At 38.2% G+C, this 24845-nt stretch overlaps 1 protein-coding gene across 1 annotated transcript in view; it reads right to left on the bottom strand.

The window, feature by feature from the left end:
* Positions 1-1018: 1018 nt before the first annotated feature.
* YWHAZ (tyrosine 3-monooxygenase/tryptophan 5-monooxygenase activation protein zeta) overlaps positions 1019-24845 on the bottom strand; it is a 28330-nt gene continuing 4503 nt past the window's right edge. Inside the window, exons 3-6 of the mRNA XM_075495058.1 lie at positions 9486-9609; positions 5557-5720; positions 5371-5466; positions 1019-2079 (exon numbers count right to left, since the gene is read on the bottom strand). Coding sequence (XP_075351173.1) covers positions 2020-2079; positions 5371-5466; positions 5557-5720; positions 9486-9609 — 444 coding nt within the window. The 3' untranslated portion in view covers positions 1019-2019. The remainder of the gene's footprint in view (positions 2080-5370; positions 5467-5556; positions 5721-9485; positions 9610-24845) is intronic.

Genomic DNA, 24845 nt, shown 5'->3' on the forward strand with positions numbered 1-24845 from the left:
CCAACCTCGATCCTTAAATTCCAGGACGAAGGTCTCAGCTGCTTCTCAAAATGGAGGAGCATCACATTCTGAATGCAATGATCATACGTATTTTAACTTTTTTTTTTTAAAATACAAGAAATGCTTATACTGAACTTCTAAAAAGTCAGACCTGTAACTTGCTTAAGTCCACTGCATGTGCAAAAGGGTAAGGCAATGGAGTTCATGTTCAGTGACTTGGTTCATCTTATTCTTCCAGGTATCAGATTAACCTGGTGACACCAAGATAACTTTTCACCCAAATAATAGGTATCTAAAACTGGAAAATACTTACACTGTGCTTACAGGTGCAGCTCAATCAAGAAAAAGGCCACTCAAGCTTCCTTTATGTTGACTACATAAATACAACAAGAATATTTGAATACTTTCCAAGAGTCTCAGTTCTTGACAGAGATGTGACACTGTTCAAAAATTAGTCTCAATTTCCCTGTAATTCCCAGTTTCAAACCAAGTATCTACAAATGCCACCGTTATTCTGTGAATGCCATCAGTGCAGACCTCGCTGGGGACGAGGAAAGGAAGAGCATCATTACTCTGGGGAGCCTTTCCACAAACTGAGCTGTAGTGTCTGAACCCTCTGAACTCTACGGAGGCTCCTGCTCGGTTCTCCATTAAAGAGCTAACAGCAGCAAGCTGTGGGTTTCCATATAACTAGACCTATTCCAAAGGTCAGCTCTTAAAGAACTTTGTATGCCTTTTGCCATAAGTCTGGGGACCATATGTTTGTTAAGGCATCTCCAGAGTACCATCCAGACAGTCACAAACCTGTAGGATTCTAAAAGTTGTAAATTAATTAATTAGAGCAATCTTAAAATCAGATATGAGGTATTTAGTCTTGACTTCCCTGAAATTAACTAAATGCCTAAATGTGTATTAAGATTTTCCATAATAAGAATGCTTCCGTACTGAATTTATGTATAATACTGCCATTACTCTAAAAGGTGTGGGAAGACAGATCACATGAAATCTACACCAAAGGTAGTTGAAAAGTCCATTCATAAAACTTTTATTCCACTTACATCAACTTAATACACATGTTCTGAACAGTTATGCTTGGATTGTTCATGAAAATTTCATAAGACATTAAACAAAGCTAGCCATCATCTCAAGTTATTTCCCTGTTAACTATTTTTACAGCACATGCATGTTAGGCAAGTATCAAAAAAAAAAATCACAAAAGCAAAAAACCTAAAAAAGTTAAATACATGGGTTTTTTTTTTTTACTGCTGTGCTCGATATACAGTGTCATTATGAATATCAAGCAATTCATTTTTTACTGCATCTTTACTTGTACATTTTTTCTTAGGTTGCTTAAACCATTTAAATACAAATAAAATGTGTAGCAAAAATAATGAAAGCAACAGCAGGTAACTTTACAAATAATGGAATGTGAACCGTTTCTCTGTCCTTCTCTAGAGAAAGTTGACTGGGTTATCAAACTGTCTTAAGGAACACTTCAGCTGCAATCAAAGATGTACACTTGATTGGTATATTCCACAGATTTCACATGTTGACTTGACATGCAATATCTATGGGACATCAGTTTATTCACAGCCATGTGTGCTCCAGCTTGAATACTCATGCTAACTACACCTGTGGCTGCAACTGATTATCCCTTTTTTCCATCGTGACAGACCAATATGCAAGCAGTCGTCTTTGCTTGACATAGAAAGCTGTTTTAACACTGGCCTTGTGGGAAGCCACAATGTACCAAAAGTACTATGCCAAACATGTAAAACTTGTATAAAAATTTCACAACCCTATATTGGCCACCTCAGATGAAAACAGATAAATTCCCCAAATGTTAACTGGCTCTATTCCCCTAATATTAAACAAAACCACATGGGAAATATAGAAATCCAAATAGGAGTAACATAAACCTGTGAAATCGTAAACAAAAACTATTTGTGGGACAGCATGGATGACAAATGGTCTACTGTGTAAATTTCAGAATGACACAGACAGAAGTTGGAAGGCTGGTTAATTCTCCCCTCCTTCTCCTGCTTCGGCTTCATCTCCTTGGGTATCCGATGTCCACAACTGTTCGGGAAGGAAAGCAAAGTAAAATATGTAAGATATTAACATTTATGACTAATAATAAGGAATTATTAGAAAGAAAGCCTACTTCTTAAACAATAATTTTGTAAGAGGTCCTACTAACCACCATGAAAAAAAAAAAGCACACATTAACATTAATATATTTCTTAGCTATTACAAAGTGGAAATCTAGTCCTAGGTGACCCTATACTGCATTTAATGAGGAAGTTCATGAACAGTCAAAACCGAAGTCTCATATCCACAAGGCTCACTAAAATACGATTACAAGCAGGCAAGAATCAGACCTACAGAACAGATACATGAGAATCAGGAACTAAGAATACTTGGTTTCCTGTGGATTTGTACCTTCTCAAGTGAGCCTTATGCATCTTTCTGAAGGAAGAGCTTCAGTAAAGGTCTCTCTCCACATCCAACTTTAGAGTGAATACTACCTTTTCTTCAAAACAGGCATCTGAAATTTTGTTTTTTAAAACCAAAAGCGTTTCACCAAAACCTCTATTCCTTGGCTCTATTCAGTCAGTCATGCCCCTCTTCAGCAACTTCTGGAACACAGAGCTTCCAAACTTGGAAGGCAGGGCAAAAGGGAAGGAGGGAAGAAAATCAGACTAAACATGCAGTATGCACAAAATCTTCTTTTCAGCTCCATAAAATCATACTAAGGAGCCCTTTATCAAGATTAAGTACCAACTAAGGAAACCAAGCATCAGTTCCAGAGCAACAGCTAGGGCAAATAAATTATTTTGTGAACCAAGTATTTCGCCACGGTGGCTGCTTCCAAACTATTACCAGCCCACTATGAGTTGAAATCTCCCGCTTTATGGAGTTAGCAGCACTAACCGAATCCTTCACACTCTACAGCTAAAAACCTAAGAACAACTAATTCTCTCTCTACCTACAGTCTACTCTCTACCAACACTAAGGTCTCACAAGATGCTTAAAAAAAAATGAAATCCATCATCAGAAACATTTTATCCTCTCCAGGAGTAGAAGACAATAGAGAAACTTGCACAAGATCAGTAGCCTTGTTCTTGCTCTGAACATAATACACAGAATCTGCACTAAATGTTCCTTGCTGAAGGCATTAAGCAAGAATTTAGTTTACTGGAGACAACAGCATACTCGTCAGTTTCTAGCCCCTGCACTACATTCTATACTATGTTATTAGAATACTATGTTATTCTCAAATTCAGTGCTATTCTTATAAGGAACAGTTAGTAAGAACAGTTTTATTAGAATTTTATCTGAGGCTTCTATCGTAAATCCTCACCTCTAGAGTATCTACACATATGTACATATACATACTTTTATTCATTAAATAAAAAGGGCCTGACTGCTGTGAAAGGAGGATTACCAATTAAGAGCACAGTTTAATGAATCTGCTGGGAAAAAACCCTTAGCAGGAAGGGATGCCTTTTGTTTTGTTTTGTTTTTTAAAGAAAAAACAATTTCATAACAAAGAAGGAATTATCTAGCAATCCCAGTAAAACAGATTTTGACTTGATAGACTAAACAACCCTCTGAACACTTCTCTGCCTTCAGTCCCCGCTGAGAATGAACACGCTCTTCTTCAGCCATACAAGACAACATAAAAAGAATCAACAACTGAGGAAAATGCTCCTGCACATAACTGATCAACATGCTGAATCACTGTCAAGAGCCTTTGTAACAGACTTGCATAACTAGCAAAACAGACCTTTTTTACGTTTATGAAATTCATTGCAGTCTTTGTCAGTCACACATACATCAAAACTTATTTTCTACCTCAAGAAGTTGTGGAAAAACATGGAAGCAATGCACTTGTACAGATCATGCTAAGCATTTAAGGCAAGACATATCATCCATTCAAGAATACGGAATCCTGCAGCTGTCTACAGCTTTCTCCCTTATAATGGAAAGCTCACATCAATTATCAAGCCTACTACTGTAATTCACACACTATGGTAGCTCAGTCCAACTTCTGCTCTTGTATGAAACAATTTGCTTTCCAACTGGTATGACAAGCTTTACATTATTTTTACCGGGAAGCTAGCAATTAAAGTCAGCTTCTATTCTCTATTTCAATACCACTCATTCAGAGGACAGCTCTTGAGCAATCTCACTCAAGGGGACAGCACACACAGACATTGAGAGCAATGCCAACCCTGTATCTGTCTCCATTACAGAGGTTGAGAAATCTCTTCCATTTGTTTTGTAAGCAACAGCTGGAACAATCACAAGTAGTTTTTTCAGTAGTGTTAAGTTGCCATTCTAGTGGAAAAGGTTCCAATGAACAGGGAAATAAAGTGTTAGAAACAAAAGCAGAAAATATGGCAACTCCACTGTTACGCAACTGTACAACTTTACTTCTACTTATGTTAAAAGAAGCCCAGCTATTTGTAAATGTCTCTGATATCAGATGCACAGAATGTGAATAACATCTGAATGTGAGTTACATCTGGTGACAAGAGGTGCTTCTTATTTTTTCAGTTCTGGCTTGCAGCTCTCCATTCCCCCCATGAAGACTGGGGAGTGAACTATACCATTAATTACACTATTGCATGTTTGCTTACATTTACTGTTTTGTTTGCTTCAGATGTTCATCTTTGCTAGTTTTAAAGTTCAAAGTAGGTTAAAAAAACAACCATACACAAGATGAAGATTTTGATTACTCTGACAGAACAACACAATCTTGATCCATAACTTACACCACAGACAGCTAAGAGTCCAAGGAAAAAAAAAATTTAAGACAGTTGTTTTACAACTGCCATGGAAATAGCCTGGCTAGCACTGATTCCAATTTCAGCTTTACCAAAGTTAAAAGCAAACAAAATAACCCCTGAAACAACAGGCCCTTAAATGGACTTGCTAGCTTTGTTTGTAGTTTTCATATAGGATCTATTCCTTGCACATGCAATCACACAGAATAAGCTATATGAAATTTGACATAAGTTTAAGAGGCAAATGCAACCGTATACTCAAATTCTGTTTAATAAAAGAGAATAGCTTTGCTAGTCACAGTCCAAATTATGTCACTTAAACAAGCTAAATTCCTTGAATAAAAAATACCCTGAAAAATTTGGTCAATTTGTCATGTCAGAAAACCGTGTTAATTAGCATGCAGACAAAAAAGACTAGGCAGGAAAAAAAGATGTAGCTCAGAAACATGACGTACTGTAAACTCATCTGTAAGTAAATGACAGACACAGCTCCACAGCTAAGAATGAACAGGACAACTCCGATTGCCACAAAAACCAACGACGTTATCAACAATATGCAAACTTTAATGATACTCACTGTCAAGTTGTCTCTCAGTAACTGCATTATTAGCGTGCTGTCTTTGTATGACTCTTCACTTAACGTATCAAGTTCAGCAATTGCTTCATCAAAAGCCTAGTGTTATAAAAACAAACAGCTCCATTGGTCATGCAACAAAAGGTTATGCAAATAATATAAATGGAATTTCCCCCCCCTTAGACTTACCGTTTTTGCAAGGGAACAGGCTTTCTCCGGGGAATTAAGAATCTCATAATAAAACACGGAGAAGTTTAGAGCCAGACCTAATCTGATAGGATGTGTTGGCTGCATCTCCTTTTTACTGATTTCAAAAGCTTCTTGATATGCTTGTTGTGATTGCTCCACTATCCCTTTGGGGAAAAAACAAAACACACACAAAACCCACAACAAGTAAGTAATTCACATGCTGTATTCAGACATACAATCAAGACTGTGTTGACGCTTGCATGAACAAAGTACGTTAAGAGTGAACGCCTGTGAATGAGCACTTTACCTAACAAGTCACTATTTTATGAAGATTTTACTAAATTACATTTTTAAGTTATTCAAAAAAAGGAAGTTGTCATTGACCAAATCACAGGTTTGAGTCTCTCCCTGCCACCATGTGACTACTTGTCTTTACAAATGTTTGCAACAGTTTTGTAGCACTTAAGGAATATAAAACCCACCACCTACTTGAAAAGGCACAAAATTGAAGTTTTAACTACACACAGGTTTGATATAGTACTACAATTTCAATGTCTTTAAATGCTGCAAAGCATTACAGATCCACATTTTAGTCACAGAAAACACTGATGACCTTTGCCTATCATGCTGAACCCTTTCAGTAAGTCATCTATGAATTCCCATTCAAATTACTCAAAAATATTGTGGCATACCTCAACCCAAATTAAATATATATTTTTAAAAGCTTCCAAATTAGTTCCATTTCCAATGCAGATATGGAAAGCATTTAAACGTTCTAGTACCTATAAAATTTGAAAGGAGAAAAATTAACAATTGGTCTTTTTTTTTTTTAGAGATTAATCTTTTGCCATTTTTTAATGGGTTCAATTGTACAAGTTATAAACGCTTGGTGGAAAAAAAACAGCTATATTGTGTATACTAAGATTGAAGAGCTCAGTTTCCATTCTCACTGAACGCACTTGAACTTATGAGCGGATTATGCCTGCACAAGTCAGAGACCATGGCCCAACAGAGCCTGCAAGATGGACTGTGCCCTCGATGACTGCAGGACGCAAGAGACACACTAGACACTGAGCACAAAGGGACCATTGTTCCTGCACTCTCCAAGACTGTTAATAGCATCTGACAAAAAGGTGGGCAGGAAGTCATTCAATTCAGATGCAAAAGGATTCCAATCCTAACATTTCTGGATCAAACCAGAAATGCATCCAGCATGATCTCTGCAACAGCGTCAGTCACATGTATTCAAAAATAAAGAAAGAAATTTTAGGCTAAGGACTCAAAAATACATCAGTATTTAAGTCAGAAGTACTCAAAGTCTGAGGATAACTGAATACCAATATTCAGCATATCTATGCCATCTCTATTTGTTCACCTTTATATATTCACAAAAATTAAAGCATCATATTGTCTTCTTCAACATGGAAGAGGGAGGACACTCACTGCACAATTATTCAACACTTGTCCTCTCTACACTCATCACTAATAATGGAGTGCTTCAGAAAAATCAGACAACTGCCATAATACCTTGAAAGTGACCAGAAGTTGGTATCTTACAGTTGAGAAGAACCAGGTTTACTGTAAGTTAAATTTAGAAATGGTGAGAAGTGTTTTACTCTTCTCATAATGGAAAAGCCTTAGAAAATGGCACTGTTTATGAAAGTCAAAACAAGCAGCATGAAAAACAAGTAACTTCAAGGAATGAAGCTGAACATTTTATTTTTTGATCATTTTTCTTTAACGAAAATAACTTCAAAAAACCAACCAAACAAAAAGGCCTATTTTTTCTCCTTATTTGAGAAAATACAGTTACCTTTTGAGCAGTGATTTGGAGAACTTAATGCAAATTTGAGGTATTCTGTTAATTTTTAAATCAGTCAGCCAATATAAAAAAAGTTGCAAGATTTTAACCTTGAATTCTTTAGAAAGTGTTGTACAGTTCCAAAGTTCAAGGCTAAAATAGTAGGGTGAGGTACCTGCTTGACATTCCTGTCCACTAGATTGCTGTAAGAAAACCCCAGTCGATAAAATAAACAATCTGGTTTATAAAGGTAAAAATCGAATTCCTAGAGTTGGGAGCTTTATACTGCTGCTATATTTACTGCAAAAGGCTGGAAGAATACTGTCCAACTAAGTGGCCATTATTTCCTAAACAGTAATTATCAGCTGCTCTTCTTCAAGGTCACAGACAGCATACAATAAAAGCCTGTGAGATGAAACACGGGGGGGGGGGGAGAAAAGAAAAAAAATCTTAAGTTTAGGAGCCACAGCAACTATGAGCTAGATGGGCTTTAAAAAAATTTTCTTCATCTGGAAACCCACTAAAAACTGCTCAGCCAGGAGACTGGGTTAAATAAAAATGAACTTCAAAACCACTTTAAACAATGATTTTCACAGTCTAATTTTAGAGTCTGCAACTTAATCTTCAACAGAAAAAAAACTTTGGAACTCAAAATATTGTACCTTCTATGCATGTGAATAGAGATTACTAAAAAAAAAAAAATATAATTACTCTCTGTACAGTAACAGATCGAAAGTACTGGTTACACATGCAATTCTGCCGCCTCCAAGACTGGGTCAGTTTGCACGCAGTAAAGCATCAGAAGTCAAATCAAGCCCTATTATACAAAGTTTTAGTATCTTTATGCAACTCCCTATTATCCAGCATACCAGGGAAACTGAGCTACCCTATGTAATGTGGATATAACACATATGCCACAAAGCTAAAAGCAGACACATCTATCCCCTTGAAATTATTCCAAGTCTGTTTCACCTCTATACCAAACTCAACCTAGTTTCTGTGAAGTCACACAGACATCTTTCTATATCATATCGGGAGAGCTTATTAGCTTGAGAGCAGCACAAGGCCACAGGGGCACCACACATTCAACAGCACCGCAAGGAACCTATTAAGTCCTGCAAAAGGGCAGAGTGTTACCGAGCATCAACCACACAACTGAATGGTTCTCCAATAATCCCTGAGGGTCCCGAGTCCATGCATTCAGATCCCAAGCATCCCATACTTCTGCAGACTGAGTGCAGACTAAACTGAGTCTGCAAGAAAACAGCTCAGGGCTAGCAGAAGTTACCAGACTGGGCCCTGTGCTGAAGCGCGCTGCTCTTCAGGGCACGCTGCCACCAGTCCTAAACTGGCTCCAGGAAACAGCTTAGCACTGTTTGCAACAAGCTGTATCTAAACATAATGTGTCATTCTGAATTGAAGGTGACTCTGCATGGAGTCAGCATGTTGTTAGGGTGTCTCCAAGTTCAGCAGTTAAGCCACCTAATATGTTAAGTGCCTTATATTAACTTTTCTAACTAAATTTAGGTGAAGGCAACTTACCTGCAATTATGACAAGCTGCTTACATGAAGATACAAGAAACTTGAGGAAATAAAACACATTTGGACATTAAACTACCATGGTTATGGAAGAAATTTTCCTAACAGTAAGATTAGTTTTATCAATCCTTTTCTTCTCCAGGTGGTTTCTAGTCTCTTTGCTCACTGAACCTATGCAGACTTTTTGTATTCTGTAGAAATGCGGGACAAATAGCACAAATAAGGCTTCAAAAAGCTACAAGACTTCATCCCCCTACAACAAGGTAAAAAACCAATACTCAGCCAGGCAGAAGATGCATAAACCTGTACTTCAGTGATAAACCAGATGCATGCATGCATAAGTTGGAGCTGATTTCAAGATTTTGTGACTGAACATCTGTTCCCTGCTTCAAACAGCAGAAGTACATGGAAACTTTTTCATAACTCATTTGAAAGCCAACAACCTATGATTTTTCTTCAGAAAACAGGAAGCCTGTTACTAAAGAAATTTACATCCAAATCAGAATTATTCTAAAATTAGAGTCATGCCACTGCCCCACCAAAAGCAATCTAATTTGACAATATTTAGCCGCAAGCTGACATACAATACCTTTCTTGTCATCTCCGGCAGCAACCTCAGCCAAGTAACGGTAGTAGTCTCCTTTCATTTTCAAATAGAAAACTTTACTTTCTGCTTGTGAAGCATTAGGGATCAAGAACTTTTCCAACAGAGACTAAAAGAGAAACAAAGAACATAGCGTTTTGAACATACATACTTTTACAGCGCACTGAACCAATGATTCAATTATACTACAATCTATTTCAAAGTCAAGACAGCTTTACTTTTTGCCTATTTTCTTCACATCTTACATCATATTCAGCTAAGGAGAACGTGTTCTGGATCACAATTCTAGGTACAAAAAGGAATGCTGCATGCTGTGACTCAATGGGGAGAAGGCTGTGTTAATTTAGCAGATGAGTCTTGTATGACCAAAGGAAGGGTTTCTATAAGCTGTTATACAATACCCCGAAAAAAAATAAGGTTATCAAAAGAGTCTGGGCAGAGGGTATACAATGGAAGAAAGTCTGCATCCACAGAAGATAATAAAAGGATGTGAAGTATCAGCTGCCAAATCAGAGACCCAAAATATCTTACATACACAGGCAACAAATAAGCCTTGTTAACCTAGTTCCCATTAACTGGAACACTGTACTGGCATCGCCAGCAAAAAACTGCAGGGTGACCCTGGATTCTTGCATTTCCAGACAGCTGACAACCTGACAGTCAGCTGTGTAGCACTGAAAAGGATCATCCATTTGACTTTATGTGCTGCCCTTACAGGTGTTTCCTATATCTTCCAAAGTAAAAGTAGCTCTGTCCAGTCACTCCACCAAATCCTCCCTGTGGGCTGCCAGTTAAGACCAGGTTTTTCTAGATTATTCTAACTGCTTATTAAATTAACATAGCAAGTTCCCAGCTGTGGCAGTCATGTAATTTAGCAAGAGTTCTATTATGATGAAAAGAAAAAAAAGGAAAAAAATCACTAGCTCCAACACATTTAGTCAAATTAAGGTACAAGCTCATCAAACTTCTTGATATTGAGTGCTTAAAGTCAGACTTTGAAAGAAGAGCCAGTCATTTAAAGCCAGAAAAAGTGCAGAAGTGCTCCTGAATACTCAAAATTAAATCAGAAGCTGTTACATATACTTTGCTAAGGCTACGTAGCAAACAATTTTTTAAGAGGTTTTAGTAAGATTTTTTGGGTGTCTTTTTTTCCCTGTAAATCAGATGACGGACATTTCAGTTTTGCCTCACTGTTTTTAGCCCGTATTTCCAACACCACCACAGAAATGGACAATCTAATTCAGTTCCAACCCACAGAATGATGGCTGCTTTACAATACTTTCCTCTACATAGTACCCTGCAGGTTAAGTGACTATCTTACACGACGTACTCCTGGGATAGGCACACCCTGAATACAGTAGGCTGTAACCACTGTACTGTGACACAGGTACCCGTGGTACCTACTCTGCTTAACAGGCCAACTGACATAAAGCTACAGAAAACTGTAATTCACAGAAAGAGCAAGGAGATTGAACAAGTTTGGTTGGTTGGTTTCTTTCTGTTTTTCTTCCTTTTTTTAATTAAAGTACTGCTAATTCATTTATATAAATCATGAATATTTAGCCTGGTAGCCTCAACCTTGTGTGAAACCCTTCAAAATGAATTGACCTATTATGGCAGCTCTCTCTCATTTCTATCTCAGCAGACAGGGCATGAAGAAGTCTGGCTGACAGAAACAAAAATCAGACAACGTTCAGCTATGCCTATGCTCCAATGAGATAAAAACCTGTTAGGGGACTTACTTTATTGGTTTCAACATAATGGAAGGCATTTAACAACCATCTTTACTATTAAATATTTTCAGTATTGTGGGGAGTTGTATATAGCATCATTTTATAACCACGCAGGGAAACATCGAAAAATACTGTGTGTCCTTGCTTCCTGTCTGAATGACAGCAGAGACAACCCTTTGGCAACAAAGGAAACACAACACAAGCAGGTGGGCAGCAGCAGTATTTTTATGGAGTCAGTCAAACGAGCTGCTGAGCTGTCTCAAGCCAAGGGCACCCTTCTGGAGGGCGTACCACTATACGAGGAGAAGGGTTCAGAGCCACCTCTGCCTCAGTGCAGCTGGAACAAAGCAGAAGGCTGTAAGGTACAAGGCTGACACGTTTCAGCTCTCTGTAACTACTTACGCGCTCTGTTCTCACCCTTAGAGAACTTAAAGATTCACAGCTATGACATTTTTTCATTGGTGCCAAGAAACTCTGACTTCAATGACCAATGAAGGTTCCCAGCTACTGAGAATAAGGCTCCTTATTAGTTTTTCTGTGTAGGACTGCAATTAAGTCAGTTGTGTCAGTCTGCACCTACCCTTCTGGCACCATGGGGAGTTGCCCTCCTTCTGTACCTTCCATTAATTGGTCAAACCAAAACATTTTCAGTGATTCTAGAAACAGAAATTATTCATCATCCCTATAGAAGGTTGTTCAATTAAAAAGTACAGCTCTGCTCACTCCCATAGCAGCAACCAAACTTCCAGACTTAAGCTTCACTTAGGTCACAAATGAGGTAAATTTGTTTGCAAACACCTAATTGAATGGGTGAATTGCACCAGCAGACAGAGAAGAGGAAAGACTACCAATTGAGAAATTCTTCCTAATCAGATAGATACTAGCTCAGACAGTGTGTAAACCTTGTATTGAAAAAAAGTTTTAAACCCATGTCGAATTTAGAAGACTGATGAACTAATAAAATCCCTTTGAACAGCTATTCATAGAATACAGCCTATGCAAAGAGGCTCTGACTCCGAGACTGCACTGGTAGCTTGCTCATATCTGGATGAAAGACTCCATTCTATACAAACAACACGTAGGACTGGTAGGCCACATATCTTTGGGAGAATTTTATTTATGCCAAATACTTCATAAACAGCAACAACAAAACCTGAAAGCAGATTAACATTTAAAAGCTAGCATGTGAAATTACTTAAAGGAGATCTCTCTCCTATTATTTATCTAGTACTACATATTCAGTTTCTCCTGTTTGTACCAGTCTTTTTATTTCAGAATATATTTTCTTTTACTGGCATAAGTAAATACAAAACACTCCTTTAAAGTTAGCCTGAAGATTCAGAGTACACCGATTTATCCTACAGTGTTGCTGTGAAAGCCGCAATCTGCATGGAAGCAGTGTGGCTACAGAAAGCCATACAGATGAGACCAATAAAACCACTGACCTTTTAGAGTTCAATTACAGAAGAAAACATAAAATGTTAAGCATAACCAGTCTAAAACTTTGTTATCTGCTAACACATCTGCTTATGGGGAAAACTGTTTTCTCTTTTTTTTTTTTTTTTTTTAAATAGCTTTAACTGCAAGGCTTCTCTGGAGGATACAATTTTTTCCACAAGGAGGAACATCTTGCTATTTAAATCCTGTTGATGGGTTCTGTTTGTCCAAAGCAGAAGAAACGGAAACAATAACTTGTTTTGATAGTACCACCAATATATGCCTACCTTCTCTCTCCTTTACCAGCTGATATGACAATGTTTAATCAGTATAGAGCTGATCACCATATAGGCCACCAAAGTGCTAACAGCTAGTCCAAGACTGGACCAAGAAGCCAATGTGTAATTACCACGTTTGTTAGGCGATCCGCATCACTGCAATGCATACAACACCCTGACAACTGAAGTCCATACAGCACGGATATATTATAGCTACATGGTATGTAGCTAAGCCCTCATGCTCGTTCATGACATTCTTGCTATCGTGCCAAATTCCTATCCATTTTTGATATATACTAATATGCACTAACTACAACTCCATGGGCAGTTAATTACAGTGCCTAAATCAGAATCTGGCAGAAACAGCTTTTTAAACAAAACCAAAACACCACTCCCTGCCCCCCAAACCCCGCAACTCAGCCATAATTGTCAGAGCTTTTAATTTGACAGCAAGAATCTAACTGCTGTGAAACAAACCACAGCATTGTAGTAAATTAGGCAGATGAAGCATCTTAGAGCACTTTTCAGCCAAAACCTGTAACAGCTTGTACAAGTGCTTCTAATACTTTTCATAGCAAAGTCATACACAGTCCTTCCTGAAAGACTGAATGGAAAATTACCTTTTTTTTTTTTAAAAAAAAAAATGCATGTACTAAATTTGAATATCAACTCTTACTAATATTCTGGCCATTAAAAGATCAGGCTTCAACACTTCACATCTGCAGTTGTGATTACAACTAAGTTAACAGCTTTCTGGTACTCTGGACTGGGACAGACAGCACTTTGAACTCAAGAGATGTCAGCTATGCTCACGCATACCATAGATAAGAAATCTCATAAGTTTGGTACGTTCCCCCACCCCCAGCAAGTATGCACTAGAGAAGAGTCTTTGTCTCCAAAGACATAACAAAGGCTGCATGCATACAGCTTTATTATTCTACTGGCAAACTTCAATCCTGGCTTATTTTAAACACTAAACTGGAAAGAGATTCACTTTTTTCATTCTTACGCATGTTCTTTTGCCAGAGCAGGACACAGTCAGATGGCAACACTAGGCACAATGCATTTTGAGCCTATTTTGATCAAAGGTCCTATGGACTTGTTCCTGTGGTTTTGCAAGATAAAGTCTGAAATGGAAGAGTTATCAGACTCAGTGTGAAGGAAGCATAACAAGTAGTAATTCTGTGTAACAAAAAAACCCAACACTCAACCCTCTACAAAAAGTCCGCCTGCTTCTTACTGCAAGTAGTCATGCTTCAGTTTGTCAAGTTGTGGTGAGAACTTCAGTTGAAGACAGGAAGCCAACCCATAAAGACTTGAATAGTCCTTTCCTGACACTTGAAGCCTAAAACTACCCTTCTTTTAAAAGCATTTGCTTACATCTTTGGCAAATGACTTGCGTGGGCCAGAAGACTATTCCCAAATTCATCATAAGAGCATTAAAATCAATGCCTCAGTTTTGCCTTGTTGCTTACAGTTCTGTGCATATTTCCCTTTATTAAAGACTCTGTCTCAGTACATGTTATTGCGTGGGAACTTTAGGTAATTATTAATGCACTTGAGGATTGCATCAACAGCTCAATTTTCTATTTAAGATATTTCCCTCCTGACAAATGGAAGAATAAGAATAAAATCACCAGATTCCAGAAAAAATATAGCTGTAAATGAGCAGGTAATATATAAAGTACTGAGAGCACTTTATATATTTTATATATTTTATGTTATATAATATATATTATATATAAAACTCAAATGTTTTTAAATATCAAAAATTAATTATTAAGATACACAGTTGAGTATAAACTCTAGAACTATTGGAGAAACAAAAAGATATTGCTCTCACATAAAAGAACCAAGCTGCAGAATGGCAAAAATTCAAAAGAATACACTGATAAATGTTAGGTAATTTAAACAGTATCAGTTTTGCTCAGAGCTAACCAGGCAGGCCTTTTGTTTTCATTCAGTATCAAAAGCCACCTGACATAGTTATGACATTATTTCTAGTTTTGAAGATAAATTACACAGGAATATTAGCTGAACTTTAATTCATTTGTCATCCATCTGTGGTATATGGCATAGGGATGAAGACGACATGGAAGAACTCTTTGTTTTTTAAATTCGTGGAAGACATGAAAGAAACATTGTATCTTTTTTTTAAGCTCAGCCTGAAACCTATTTCACACTAACTGACAATGGCCTAATATTGTCATGATGTAAGCAGCATGCCAGTATCTTTCTCCCAAGACATTACAAGAACACAGGAGGGATTGTACTGCCTGACAGGACTCTTCTGTCTACTAACCTACCTGCAACACTGCCCAAAAGAGGATGCCATTAGAAGAATACATAAAGAAAGCAAGAAAGTGTCCTGCTTCCGTTAAGTCTCCATCAATGCCTAGGGACTTCCCGAGCCACATGCGGTTTCTCTGAATGTAGTAACCTTCAACAGGCTTCTCATCCACATTCCACACATTGTCCAAACTCCCCTTACATCAACATAACCTTAATACCCACAATACACTATGGAAAAGAAGCTGGAGATGCTTGACTACCTGCACATGAGAAAGTGTTACTTTTGTCTTAAACCTACTTCCCAGTTTCGTTAAAAAAAAAGTTTAGCTTATAAAAGCACTGGTACTCAAGACTGCATTACTTCTAGGAGACTACCAGATAACTTCAGATTATTTGAAGAGTTTCAGTACCATTTCCAACCAGGAGTCAAAAGCCCCCACTGCACTTTCACACCATCCAGGTAGCTATTTACTTTATTCTCTACAAAGGAAGAAGGTGAGCAGGGGAGGGGGGGAAAGAAAAATAAGAAAGATGTGATGGATAGTAAGAAAAGGGACATCCAGCTGAAGCACTGTGTTAGAACAAGCAATAAAATTACAGTCTATTGAATCTTAAGATTCAGCTTTCCAGATGCATCAAGATACACTTACCAACTGCAACCCAGAGAGTACCAAGCTCCTCTTGTGTCCCAGTGCTCCTAGGGCAACAACCCTTCCTTTGTGGCAGGAGACACAGAACTATCCAGACTACCATTACGATGTTGACTTGCTGTTTTCTGACTACCTGCACAGCTGAGCATGAGTATTTTAAAGAATTACACATATAGGGTATCAGGTGTACTTAGGTAGGCATTCAAAAATATTGATTCAGATTAGTGTTTCCAGGTACACACTTTGCAGGAAGAGCTACATGTACTTGGTTTCACCACTAACCAACCCACTAACCCACTAGCGTCACCACTAACCAACCCACTAACCCACTTCAACCCACTAACCAACCAGCACAGTAACTGCAGCACACCTTTGTTAAGCTATTCTTTTACAGACTTTCTGTTTTGATGACAAAGTTAAAGTAGGCCACCTGTGTAGGACAAGTTCAAGACACCTATCATTCCCATAAAAAGCTGGCATGTGATTTTCCATGCATGTGTTTTCTGCCTCAGCACCACAGTCAGGAACGTTACTCGTGCTATAAAACAAGACATGCAATTACCTGCGCCGCACAGATTGGCACACATACCTCAAAGGGTTTAACCAGGCCATTTGTGGCCAGTAGAAATTTTATTTACACATGTCTATCTGAATTGTTGGAAGAAAATGACAAATATTTGTATTTTTAAGGGGAATATTTTTAGACAATCCCTTCCCAAACCCAGGCCATTTTGAGACAGGGTCATTATGCTGCTTCTGATTACAGGTCTAGCCAGAGCTTGGGATCAGGGCTCTACAACTGCTGCCTCATAGGTGACCTCCAACGCTCTTGGGAGAAAACCAAAAGCACTGTTCTGCTGTCAGCCTTCTACTCTAGTCAAAAGCAAAGCCTCTTGTTTAAAGTAAGCTACAAATTTCTACATACTCATTTGCTCACTAGAACAGGAATATAAGAAAATCTATCAAATACTAGTGGCTGCTGTGGCACTGGAGATCTCTCTGGTAAAACATCTGCTGAAGAAGGAAACAAGCCTGCTGCCTGTTCTCAGTACCAGTTATTCTCTCTTCCCATCAAATTGGCTGCCCACACAAACAGACAGTAGCAGAAGTTTGAAAAAGGTGAGAAGAGAAGCCTAGCTGGAAGAGACAAGGTGAGAATGACAAGCCTGAGCAGGGGAGAAATTCAGAATTTGGGACAAAGGACCTTCAGGGGGCAGGGAGGAATTTGACTGCAGAGTTCATGCAACAGTGGGAGATGTGACATGCATAGGGACACCCGGGATTGGTAAGAGGAGGAAAAAGGTACACTTGGTTAGCAGCTTTGCTGTAGTCAATCTGGTGAAGACCTAGAAAGAGAAAAAATGGAGGAAACGGGGCCTGAGTAATGAGACGTTAACTGAAAAAGAGAACTAAAGGACTAATGCAGAAAATGGAATCCTGTATAACAGAAAGAATGGCAAGAAATTTTAGCTTATTCAAAAAAATACTACTAGAACAGTCTAAATGTGTTTCTTTAGACAAAAAGCACAAAAGCAGTATCACATATGGGCAGGCAGAGGAAAACATGGGAGAAAGAAGTAGGACACCCAGAAAAATCATCTTCATGCTGACATGTATGCTGGGGGATAGAACTAAGTCAGTAAGAAGTAGGTGTATGCACTAAAACACCTACAGGGTGCTTAGAAGGAAGATACAGCATGTACAGACAGACACACCACCAGTCTGCATAAAAAGAAAACGATGGGAAGTGAGGCAATGGGGAGCAGCATCCTTCATTCCACACTTTTGCAGCCATATACACAACTCTCCCTGCAGATCTACCCAACTTAGGCTATCGTGACCTTCACTACCTTGGTCCTTCTACCACTTTGCTTTCCAATCAGTATTTATGGCAAGGGAAGCAAATGTGCTTAATATCAGGGTACAATCTTTCAGATTATTCATAGAATCATAGGATACCTTGAGTTGGAAGGGATCCACAAGGATCATTGAGTCCAACTCCCTGCTCCTCACAGGACTACCTAAAATTAAACCATAAGACTACGAGCATTGTCCAGACACTCCTTGAACTCTGCCAGGGTTGGTGCCATGACCACTTCCCCAGGGAGCCTGTTCCAGTGATCAACCACCCTCTCAGTGAAGAACCTTTTCCTAACGCCCAGTCTGAACTTGCCCTGATGCAGCTTCATTCCATTTCCTCATGTCCTATCGCTGGTCAGCAGAGAGAGGAGATCAGCACCTCCCCCTCCACTGCTCCCTGTGAGGAAGTTGTAGACTGCCATGAGGTCACCCTTCAAGAGACTTTTGAAGTCCTTCATGCCAATCATGACAGGTTTTTACCAAAGTATGCTTAACAATGCATAACAGCGAAGGAACCAAATTCTGATGCATAGGCAAAAATACCTCTCCAGTTTAGCAACCAAATCTAAGAAAACTCATACAAAAGGTAGCAGCCAGTAAGACATTTAATAGAAAAATAATGAGGATTAAAGTATTTAATTTCTTGAGGCATTGCTATAGATACTAATACACAAAACAGTTTCCACTGAGGATCAAAGCCAATACACAATTTTTACCCCTTTTTTTTTTTTGCATCACCTCATTAATTTATTTCTTGAATACTGGGGACTTGCAACAAAATAGAATGGTGCCAAATACATCAATTGTTATTCTTTGAAGAAACAGAACATCTTCTGAGAAACTTGAGATAATACAAAATTGAAACCAATTGAGTTGGATGAGAATTTCTGCTAGACAGGTAGGTCTAGGTGATAGCTATTGTGGCTGTACTCTGAAACAGAACACTTTCTAGCTGTCTTAAGACTCTACAGTTTTGGTCTCTGAGAAAATACTACTAAAAACCCCCATAAATCATGATGTAACACTTTTTATTCTTGATAAGAAACAGAAGTAGGAACCATTTATCTTTGGCAGCTTGCACTCTGAGCAGATCTGAAACCTCCTGAAGTAGTTTATGTATCTATTAGGAGTTCATTATAGCATACAAAGTTAATAAAAGCATTTTATTAGCAAAAATGCCATTTTAACGATGTAAGTCTACGCTGCACTAGGAGAATCTGATCAGTTAGAGATCAGATTCCCATTGTTAAGTATTTTGTTACATGCATAATCAAAGGGTAACAACATCTAGGAAAAAAACCCCAACCACCCACAACTGCTCCCTACCTCATTTGAGCCACATTAAATCTGACCAAAAAAATCAAGAATTTACTGTTCATCTCAGCAGCATCATGACTTATTATTCCTTCTCATTAGAAGAGGCATTGCCAATCTTCTGCCAGATTTCAAGAAAAATAAGCAACGATGCAAGAGCTGACATTCAGTAAAAAACAAGTTTAAGAAATAATCACAATCTTAATGCTCTTCAGTCAACTTTAATAGCATAAGCTTTCTCAAACTATTTCGAAGTGGTAGTCAGCTACTGCCTGAATGGACAATCAACTTCAGGGTCAGAGCTAGGAGCTGCTGTGTCTGCCTACAGCAAAAAAACAAATAAAGTGTTTGAGAACCTGTTTCAGAAACAGGTACTTCTGTCAAGTGTATGGTAACAAGACATAAGTTTCCAGATAAAACCAGAGATAGCGTGGCATCTGTTTATACAGATGTACAGAGATAATGCACTGACTCTGCTCATATTCTATATGTCATATTTCTACCACTTACGGCTTTCACAAGCACAGTAAAAGCTGGTACCTTAACAATGTAGCATTTCTACTCTTAGCCTTCTAAGTAACCAACCAGTGAAACAAACACACTTAGTAGCTTCACAAAATTACAAGTACACACAATTAAGTTCTTGCTTCAACAGCATGGAAGAAGGAGGAGAGTATCTGTCATAGGTGACTAAAATGATCAGCTTACTTTATTTTGCTGCTTAGAACTGCTTATCAGCAGTAAGTGCATAAAGCACTTGAACACTGAAGGCTGCTGTCAAATAAAGCAAGTTGTTACTTAGTGCTTATACTGTTCAAAAGCATCCATGTACTTTTTAAAAAATTAAATCCAATTATTAAACATTAATGCCAAGTGAAATTAACAGTGGACTATTCGCTATAGTAAAGATTTGTTTACTTCCAATAAATGCAAGAGAATATAGATACATGCATATATGGTATATACACACAGGTGTGTGCATAGCTAAAGTAAGTATCAGACGTAACTACACGTTTAAGTTTTTTTTTTTTTGCATTTATGCAGAGCACCTTAGCTGATTTTATGATAAATGGGTGCATTAAACACACATATCAACATTATGGATACACTTGTTGCTAAGATTAATAAGTACTAGCTCACCTTTGCTCATGCAGCCCAACCACCAGCAAATTACTTATATATGCTGGAATCTAAAATCCTTTCAAACATGAGCTGAAGTTTCATGCATTTACAAAGAATTTCATGAACAATGCAGAATAAATAAAAACCAACACAAGTCATCTCATATTTGAACTGATCCATGGATGATGTTTTAATTCTCCAAGATTCTTTTTCAAGTTTAATTTTCTTAAAAAAAAAAGACCATTTGCCTAAAAAAATAAAGGAAATTGCTCTAGTTTAGGCAGTGCTTTCACTGCAGGGGGGAAAAAAAAAAGGAGAAAAAACCAAACTAAAAACCCAACAGCCAAAAAAAAAAACCAACCTGAAGGGATGTAGTACCTACAATCAGGGAAGTGATTAAAGGATTAACAAAGTGAAATCATGAGGCTCATGCAAATTGCCTCAGCCTCCTACCTTCAATGCATGTGAGCAATTATACCAGCCAAACCCCAACTGAAAAAGCTAGGCTTGGAGAGTCAATCAAAAGTTTAAATTATAACCATCCTGGGAAGTTAGTAAACCCTGGCTACGTTTTTCTCTGCAGTATATAAAAGTTCATTCAGGGAAGGATTTGTGAACCAGAGGTACTCGCATACTTTCACATATATCACTAGCACATGACCAATTACCATCTTTTAATACAAATTTTAACAACTTGAGATGACATCTGGAGTTCTATGCCCAGTTTTGTCCTCCACAGTACAAGAGAGACATGGATATACTGAAGTGAGTCCAGTGGAGGCCACCAGCATGATCATGGGGCTGGAGCACACGATGTAGAAGGCAAGGCTGAGAGCTGTGTTTCTTCAGCCTGGAGAAAAGACGACCAGCAGATCTTACTGCTGTGTACAGCTCCCTAGAGAATATGGAGCCAGACTATTCCTGGAGGTCTACAGTGAAATGATGAGAGGCAGCAGACAAACTGGAACATGAGAAGTTCTGATTACATACAAGGATTTTTTTTTTCTTTTAACCATAAGTATGACCAAACATTATGACAAGTTGGACAGAGAGGTTGTGGAATCTCAATCGTTGAAGATATTCAAAATTTGACTGACAAGGCCTTGAGCAATGTGATCTAACTGGATCTGTTTGGAGCAGAGTTGAACTAAATGACCTCCCTTCCAACTTAAATTATTCACTCCTACATTTCAACAAATTAACCACCCTGCTTCTGTGATCAACATTCTGCAAATAGAAACTTCTACAAACACCTCCCCTTCTCTTCCAAAAACATCAAATAAAAGACACAGATCTCAAAGACAGAAACAAAGTACAGTCAAAAAGAAAAAATTAAGCAAGCCTGAAGGAGTCACAGAACTAAAGGTAGCAATTTTCAGTCAGAACATTGAACTTTTTGTTAGTATCAGATATTTTCATAGCATAGAAGGTTCTATGGTATAATGAGTCACTCGAGCTCATAAGCAATCTACTCATCTGCTTGTTAGCACCACCCTACAGGTTAGCTGTGCTCTTTGACCATCAGGAGGACACACTGAGCATACAACAGTTGACTTTAAAAAAACCTCACACATGTGCATGTCAAAAAGCATATGGCTTCCTACAGGAAAGAGGACTAAATTTCCTAATCCTGTCATTAAGAATTAGTGCAGAAACAGGTTTTATAGATGTTAACATAGTAACCTATTAGGTGTTTGCAGGCAACTAGATAACAGTCCCACAGTAATTTGAGTATGATGGCAATAGGCATTAATTCTGTGGTATGTTCTTCAAAAGGCCATTTAGATGCATTCTGAACGGAATTACGCTCCCTTCCCCCCAGTGAACTGCAGCCCCATGACAGGTAACTACTAAACCTTCTCCTACTCCCCCTCCCCACCCCCCCAAACAATACACATATGAAAGAATCACAAACCTGAAGTCACTTAGTTGAAATTTAACTGCACCTTCTCTTCTCACGAAGATTACCACTTCTAAAAAGTGAAGCATCCCTAACGAGTGCAAAGAAATCTAAATAGTATAAGCACACAAGGAGTACCATTTTACATGTTTGAGCATGAAGTTAGGAAGAAATAACAACCTGGCAAAGAAAGCAAACAATTCATCTTACTGAGAGGGTTCAGAATAGCACCATTAACCTCCAGCTTTTCTGGCAGGGAAGGAGTGGGGAAAAAGAGCTGTGTAGCACCTATGTGCAACAGTAACTCTAGAATGCTGGAGGGGAGCCAAGGTTTCAGGAAGCTCTCTGGACCTTAAGGGGAACAACCAAAAGCGAAAAGAAACCTTGAAACAGAGCGCTTGGGCACTGCAAGCAAAGAGATTTACTAAGGTATGACTGTGGGGGAACTTGGGGGAGGAAGAGCCATCACCCAGAAGGCTAGGCATGAGGGAAGAACATGGGAACCATCACATATGGTACACTTTGGAGGATATGCAGGGGACTACTGCTGTATGTGCCAGCCTAGGGAAGAGATTGTAACTGTCTAGAATTACATTCATACTAAAGTGAAGATAGCCAGTCCTGTTTTAAATGATTAGTTTACATTTAGCTCATGTCAGAGACTGCCTGAAAGATACCAGTAGTTTAGAGCCCCTGAGAACTTCTAACACGCAAGCAGTATCAGATGTTAGCTATTCAAAGACCTCTCCATACATTCTTCTCTGTACTTCAGAAACCTCATTAGCTGAAAAATTCATCTTACTACAGATTTAATTTGAACCACTTCAGCTACAGCTCTGTTTCCCATTAACTGCAAAAAAGCATTTTGAAGAAAATCCACACCTGTTAGTTTAGTAACAATTTTTATTATGGAAATGACAAATAGAAGATCATTATACTGTTATTTTAGACAGACCCTCCCTTCTACTATACAAACTGAAACAGGACGTGAAGCACACACTTAGCTAACATGAGGAAAAGTACTTAACAAAAATCTTAATTTCCGGTATCAATACGAAATTTCTGAGGCTGGAAATTTTCTATAATACTCAAGTACATTTAAGATGCTCAAGTATGGCAATGCACTTCCTTCCCCCCACACACTGTATTATTCTTGAAGAATCTGGAAATTCAGTCTTTATCGTTACAGTGCAAGGAACTTGTACTATGCATAATGTGTCACAATTATTTGCCATTTACCAGCACTACCAGCCCAACTCCAAATTAGAGTCAGTTATACTACACCTGAAAATACTCCAGTGTGTATCTGACAGAATTGGTGCTGGACTAAGAGATTTTAGGTGTCTCTTCTTTGTACAGCAGCACTCTGAGGCTGCAGCAAACAAGAGGACGAGTTCAGCTGTTTGTAGGGCTGTAGAGGTGCTCCACAGCAGGTTCAAGTGAGGGAAGATGTAGGAAGTGGCAAGAATGTAGATGCTGGCTTTTCCTGCTGCAAGGTCAGTGTAAAGAAGAAAAATAAACAGTTGGACTTGACCCACATAACCACTAAAGTTTTTACCACTGAGTCTAATAGTTACGAAGCAAGAAAAAAGTCCAGCATTAATTGCTCTTATGCACTCCGTAAGTTAGTGGAAGAGCTGGGAACAGAACCCAGGCACAGTTTAGTATACTCTGCATCTACTGGATTAGAGGAGCTATTTCTTCCAATCCACTAGTAATTTGATTCCAACAAATGAGGGAAGAGAGCGAAAAGCTGCAGAGGAGCCAGCTTTGGCTACATTCTGCTAGTCACAAACACATTCTCTTAATTGGTTTCCTCCCTCCAACACTGAAGTTAGGACACCAGTCACTTCCACACTCGGCTGTGATGTAACACCCCAGGGTATTAAACATTACTTAAGAGCCTAGCAGGCAACTGAAGATGCAACAACAGCTCAAACAGATTCACAGTCTTAAAGATACAAAAGTTTCCAAGCTGCTTTAGTACTGTAATTGATAAGGCTCGTGACTGAAAGCTTTGAAAGTTTGTTAACACTTCAGATCCTATTAATGGCATAGTTCACACCAATCAAGATTTAGTAAGCCTTGTTTTTCACTTCTGCGAACAGTTATAGACTAGATTATGCTGTACAAAAATTACAGAGGATCTTCTGAAAAAAATCCAAGTTCTATGTTTGCATGTAGCATTGTGCAGACTCCTGTTCATAAAAAACAACTAAATACGTACCACAATTCTTTTTTCTCTGTTAAGGCAAAGTAGATGTCAAATAAAGCAATACAGCCAGTCATCTTTCTAGGTAAGTAAGAATGTATGCGAACAGGATATTCCAACAAAGAAACAAGAATATGTTTTTAAATATAAAGCTAATTCTTCAATGCAATTAGCAATGTCAGATGTACTGCATGCCATTTGAAAGCATTTTTAAATCCTATCCCTTGAATTAAAAAAAAAAAGTTTTTCTTTTTGTTTTTAAACCTAAGTCTAAAAAAAGTTGGTTTATTACTGCTAATCACTGCCTAAGGCATTGTTTCTTCTGGACAGTAATTTTTCCTTAATCTATTAAGAAAAATTGGACTGGCGACACTAAAAATTAGTAAGACATTCGATGCCTAAAAGTAGTAACATGTCAAAGAATAATAATTTATTTGAATAATGTATGTATCTCTCATTAAACACAAAGAGAAATTCAAGTCCTTTTTGAGATTCAGAAGATTTAACAAGATTTTCCACCCATGTGCCTCCTCCCTGATACTTCAGC

The sequence above is a fragment of the Mycteria americana genome, chromosome 2, assembly GCF_035582795.1.
Source record: "Mycteria americana isolate JAX WOST 10 ecotype Jacksonville Zoo and Gardens chromosome 2, USCA_MyAme_1.0, whole genome shotgun sequence".
Taxonomy (NCBI): Eukaryota; Metazoa; Chordata; class Aves; order Ciconiiformes; family Ciconiidae; genus Mycteria; species Mycteria americana.